Source organism: Delphinapterus leucas, chromosome 16 (assembly GCF_059928025.1).
Source record: "Delphinapterus leucas isolate spDelLeu-1000000601 "Yukka" chromosome 16, BTC_Dleu_Yukka2, whole genome shotgun sequence".
In the NCBI taxonomy this organism is placed as follows: Eukaryota; Metazoa; Chordata; class Mammalia; order Artiodactyla; family Monodontidae; genus Delphinapterus; species Delphinapterus leucas.
Window position 1 is genome coordinate 40,877,442 of NC_143144.1, and position 5,968 is coordinate 40,883,409.

General features: G+C 53.0%; 1 protein-coding gene across 1 annotated transcript; it reads right to left on the reverse strand.

Moving 5' to 3' along the window:
- Positions 1-864: 864 nt before the first annotated feature.
- On the reverse strand, positions 865-4,217 carry TMEM273 (transmembrane protein 273). Its single transcript, XM_089897350.1, is given in 5 exon segments — positions 865-1,164; positions 2,405-2,537; positions 2,539-2,546; positions 3,412-3,465; positions 4,115-4,217. Coding segments are annotated over 5 exon segments (333 nt in total). The 3' UTR covers positions 865-1,129.
- Positions 4,218-5,968: the final 1,751 nt, after the last annotated feature.

The following is a 5,968-nucleotide window of genomic DNA, read 5'->3' on the forward strand; positions in this document are numbered from 1 at the left end:
AGAAACAATGAGCATCAGAAACAGAGAGAGGCAATGCTTGGAGATAGAGCTGATGAAACATGCTTTAGGGCGTCACGCTCAGAAATCAGTGCCAGAAACTGGAAAGTCTGAAGGAGGGCAGATCCTTCAGAAAGTGAAAGTCTTGAAAAAATCCATTTCCAGCTCATCCATAGGGCATCCCCCTGACGGCCGCATACCACACATCCATCTCTTCTCCATCCACAGATCCACCCATTTCTTCAAGAGATGCTACTTTGTACTTACCAAGCCCCAGGTCCCAGGGAAGCACTGGAGGGGGAGATCGTGCTTTGCATCCCTCTAAAAGCCCACCACCCTGTCTCAGCCCAGACATCTGTCCTGAATGCCAGACACTCACTGAACATCTCCTCTACTTGGAAGTCTCCAGAAGCCTCAGACTTACCATGTTCAAAAAAGGTAGTCACCAAGACACACACCCCCAGCCCACTGCCCACACCTGCTCTACCACCTACTTCCCAGAGGGCATCCCCCAGCTAGGACCTCCCCACCCCGACAAACGCCGGCTGTTCTGGATTTACCTGCACCTTCACTCAGCCCCCAGGGCTGGCTGCCTCATTGGTATCACTCAGATCCTTGCTCCAGAGGCCTTTGCAGTAGCTTGCAGCTCTCTGGGTGCAGAGTACTCCATATGATACAAAAGAGCAAGTGCAAAGGTCCTGAGGTAGGATTGTCCTTGGAGCACATAGGCTCTATGCAGAAGAGTAATGTGGCTGGGTGGTAGCAGGGAAGCCAGGTAGCTGGGGGCAGAACACATGTGGTTTCCCAACTGGGACATGGCAGGAGCTCGGGACATGATCCTGAGAGCGGGGGATACACTGGGATGACTCTGAGCAAGAGGTAGGGCAAAATCTAACCCACAGTGTGGAGAAGGGAGCCCAAGCTCCCTTTGGCTACCATACCCTGTGGGCTCCCCACTCAGATGACACCTGCCCACTGCCCAAAGGAGGGGAGATCGAGAAGAGGGGGCTGTGTGGTGCATCTTAGATCCCTAGGAAGAGTTTCAAACTGGAGAAAGGAGCTAAGATGTCAGGCGATGGAGCAGGATGGATAAAACAGGAGGGAAAATACCAGTCACAAGTTGGCAGCGACCTTACCTTGGAGTTCTCTTCTTTAGCTCGATGCTGTCTAAACAGAGAAAGCAGGGCATTAGGAAGGGGGCCCTGCGATGGTGATGCGGCTCACTCAGTGCCAGGCCAGCAGGAGGGGTCGGAGCCACCTGACTTGGGCACTGCTGAGAGGCTCCCTGGGTTGGGGTCACTGGAGGGGAGGTGGTCTTGGGCTGAGTGCTCTGCCCCTCCCCTTTGGCACGGTCGTAGCCTCTCCATCTGGTCCCTCACTGAGCCCTCTAGCTCAGCACACGGGTAAAACTGAGGCTTCCCCAGAGACACCGCCCACCCACCCCCACCAGTGGCTTCTCTCCTCCCCCCTCCTTGCAGATCCTGGGCCCTCTTGCCCTTAGGAGATCTAGAACATCTCCTGCTGTGTGAGGAAGAGCCTTTTATCTCCCCTCATATTCCTAGTGATACAAAATCAACGGCAAGTGAAGTCCTATGACCAACGAAGTTTCTTGTGCAGTTGGACACGCTGGAATCTCCTGAGTGCTGCCTCCTCCTCCCTCTGCCCCCCTCTGCACATCTTCACAGGTAATAATCATATTTTCCAGATACATGGTGAGGGTCCTTCCTCCTCATCCTCTGAAAAACCGCATCACCATCCCATCAAGCAGTCTTCTACGGGGAATGGAGTTTGCAGGTCCCACCCTGAGAGAAAAGGGGTGCGAATCAATGTTACATTTTGCTGTCAAAACATCTGCATGGGATGCACCTCTGCCACGGCCTGTGGGGAGCCACGCTGCGTTCACGTAAGCCCAGCTCTGTTTGGCTCATGAGGATACGCTCAGCGCTCCTCAGTGCAGGACTTGCCCAATTTATGAAAAAAAGTGCAACTTGGCCCAGGTAGGCAGGGCCAGCCACACTTCCCACCACCCACCCATGCCAGCAGCAGCCTCATCACCTCCCGGGATCGGTCTCATCTGATCGCACTATGTGATCGCACTATGTGATCGAGTAAGAGAACAGAAATTACTGTCTGAAGCCAGTCAGCCCCCTTTCCCACCTTTACTGCACGAAAGCTGATTCTTAGGAATCTCAAGAATGACTAAATGGAAAAGTACAGAGAGAGAGAGAGAAGCAGAGAGAGACAGACAGAGACAGAGACACAGAGAGGTCGCTGCATTTCTTTTCAACCCATGTTTTTTATTCTCTCTCCAGCCAGTGTTGCCCTCAGAACCTCACGCCAGGTGACTGGCCAGGTCACGTCTTCTCTCAGGCAAAGGCAGAGATGGGGCTGAGCATCATTTCCTTACCATTGAAGCCCACGTTAGTGCTTCTCTGTTCGGAGGAGTCATTATCAAACAAGTGCTTCCTGATCATGCAGATCTTCAGGGCCAGGAAGCTGGCCGATGTGGTGAAGCCCACAGCAATCCCAATGATGGCGTTATTTGATATCTGAAGGGCAGGGAGGAATTGAACAAGGAGCTTCAATCAGTCACCACACGGCAAAGGTCTTTCACAGCTCCCTTTACATCAGGATGAAGTTCAAAGTCATTCACTTGGTCCTTAACGTTCCACAGTCCAATTCACTGAGGCCGGCCTGATTTTCCACTCTCCTGGGAGCACATCCCCTCCCTCAACCTCCACCCACACCCCAACTCCTCTTCCTGGAACTCCATCCATGGTCCCTTCAGCTGTGGAAATCATTCCCAAGTGGCTGATGGCTCGTTTCTCTGGCCTCCTGTAGCCTTCCTCACTTATTCTTTCATCAGTTCACTTGTGGAGTATGTGCTGATTGTCTGCTCTGCTGAGCGCTGAAGGCAAATGAATGAGTCCCTGACACCACCTTGAAGAGCCTGTGGTCAGCAGCGGAAGACGAGAGCTCACATGAATGCCAGGAGACTGGGGCGGGCCAGTTTGGGAGCCGAGAGCCTTTCCAGAGGAGGTGACATGCAAGCGGCACTGTGCCTGGTGAGCGGGGCCCTGAGGTGGAGAGAGGCTGGGACCATGCGTGTGCAGAGAGACACCGGCCAGGCCACGGAAGCCACCTGCTGTCCCGGGCTCGTGGCCGCAGCCACCGAGAGTGGATGGAGGTGACCCTGACGACTCACGTCCCCTTCGAGGACAGGCTCTCCTGCAGCACCACACCCCCGGGATGAAGCTGTGTTAGCCACTCAGGCAGGCTTGGGGGTGAACACTGCCCCAGTTCCATGACGACCGGCAGGAAACCCTACCAGGACACCCCACCTGCCCGGGCCTTTCAGGGTACCTCCTCCTGCCCCTCCACCCTGCACCCAGAATCAGCTGGGCAGCCACCTACCAATTTCGGCCCCAGCAGGCTGGCCCGTTGCTAACACTTGAGCTGCTCCAACATCTGTGAAGACAGAAAACCCATAGTCTGGTTAGAACAGAACTTCTGGCCAAGATCAGGCCAGAGAGGTATGGGTGCAACCCCTGCCCCCAACAACCCACGCCCGCAGGTCTGGGAAAGCCTAGCACAGGAAGCCCTCCCCCTGGGATACCACCCTGAGGAGCACAGAATTGGCATCTGGTCGCCATGGAGTGTCTGGGAGCCTTGCTGGGACATTAGAGTCCCCTGCAAAACCAGGAGTGAGGTTCCGCTGAGTTCAGTTAAACCCGATCCTTCTTTTTGTCCTATTAGAAGACTGCTTTTTATTTCACTCGTTTTACAAGTGACTTTTTTTTTAGGTTAACAATTTTTTTGAGGTGCAGTTAAAGTGAAAGCAGCTCTTTAACACGGTTTCTAAGACCCACACTGTGACCCCTGCCTGCCTCTTTTTTTTTTTTTTAACATCTTTATTGGAGTATAATTGCTTTACAATGGTGTGTTAGTTTCTGCTTTATAACAAAGTGAATCAGCTATATGTATATATCTATCCCCACATCTCTTCCTCTTGCGTCTCCCTCCGTCCCACCCTCCCTAGGCCACCCCTCTAGGTGGTCACAAAGCCCCGAGCTGCCTGCCTCTTCCAGCTCCTCCTCATTGCCAGGAACCCTCTCACTGCAGCCAGATTGCACTGATTCCAGCTCCCCACTCAGGCGGTTCCGGCTGCCCTTGGGCCACGCCCTCTGCCCAGCCCCGTCTTCTCCCCTCTTATCCTCCATCTCACCTTAGTTCTGTGTCACTTCCTCCTGACGCCCCACACCTGGCTTAGCTGCCCCTCTGGGTGCTCCACAGCGGCTATACTTACCCATCGTAAGTGACCACACCATTTATTTAAGAACATTACAGGGCACTTCTGTGTGCCAGGCACTGTCCTCAGAGCTTCTCAGCTGTTAGCCCACTGATGCGTCTCCTGGCTGGTCTCCCCACGGAGCTGTATAGTGCCCTGTGGCATGTTCTACCTCCAGCACTTGACACAGTGCCTGGCACACAGGAGGTATTAATAGACATTTTTTAAGATAGTTCTTTACTGGAGTATAATTGCTTCACGATACTATGTTAGTTTCTGCTGTACAGCAAAGTGAATCAGCCCTATGCATACATATACCCCATATCCCCTCCCTCTTGAGCCTCCCTCCCACCCTCCCTATCCCACCCCTCTAGAACATGGAACCAACCTAAATGTCCATCGACAGATGAATGGATAAAAAAGATGTGGCACGTGTTAATAGACATTTGGCGAATGACTGGACGATGGTAATAGAGCATGCTGCAAGGGGCGTCTCAGTCTTCTAGCCTGGGCTGGAAAGCTTAAGACAGGAGTCGTGGCTCACAAGCTGGACCTTGATCCCTGAAGATGGGCCCTAGAAAAGCTAAGGCAGAGCCATGGGCTTTGGAGAGGGAAGTGTACATTAACTGGCCACTTACTCTGAGGGGGCAGAACTTGCATTAATACATTTAATACTGACAGCAACAGCTCTGTGAGACAGGCATAGTCATCACTGCCGTTCGATGAGTGAGGAACACGGGCATTGAGGACTTGATGATGCGTCCAAGGGTCAAGAGAAGTGGAAAGTGGCAGCCCTGCCACCCGTACCCAGAGCCCCGTGACGCCCTGCAAACTCAAATCCCAGGCGGCTAACTAATAGAATGATGCAAAAACCATCAAGGCCAAGGGCTGGAGGGCTGAGGCAGGGGCAGGTAGACGGTGAGGCCCAAACCTGAATCTCGGGTTCAAGCTTCCAGGCAAAGGCAGAAGCAGCAAAAACATCCCTGTTTCTCCTAAAAGAGAACAAGTGACTTCATTGAGAGGGATGACATGTCCCCCAGCTTAGCTCCAGGAGAGGTCCGCCTCTTGAGTCCTGACCTCCTGGAGGTCAATGGTGACTGGAGCACTTGCTCACCAAAGCAGCAAGATGTCACACAGCCACGTCTGCTGACCATGTTCAGTGCTGCCCAGGGGTCGGGTTGACACTCCACAGAGGACATCTTCACTCTGAGTGCATTGGTGGGGAAGGGACCATCGTAATGGAGTTTAGGGTTTTTCTGGTGGCCTCACTTGGTGGTGAAAAAGCTGGAGGATTCTGAAGCAAAAATACACAGCCTTGCTCTAATCACAAGTTTTCTTGGAAATCTGGTGACTTCTGTCATTGATGGGCCCACGTGGGGCCCATCCACTCACCCACACCTCGCAACACAATATGACCCTGGTTTCGTCAGTTCTTTGAAGCCCCCATTGAGCTTCATTGTCTCTTTACATTAATTCTTCACCTTAATCCTGCCGCTCCAGTCACGTTGTAAACATTTCCAGGGATGGGACAAAGCCCTGTGTTTCACACATGGTAGGGCTGGGCTGCTAAAACCACCAAATGGAACCGACTTCCGGCCTGATACCAGGAACACAGAGCTGTGTGTGCTGTGTGCTCACGCTGGGGCCTTTCTGACACCAGTCTGCTCTGCACTGCGTTTACTG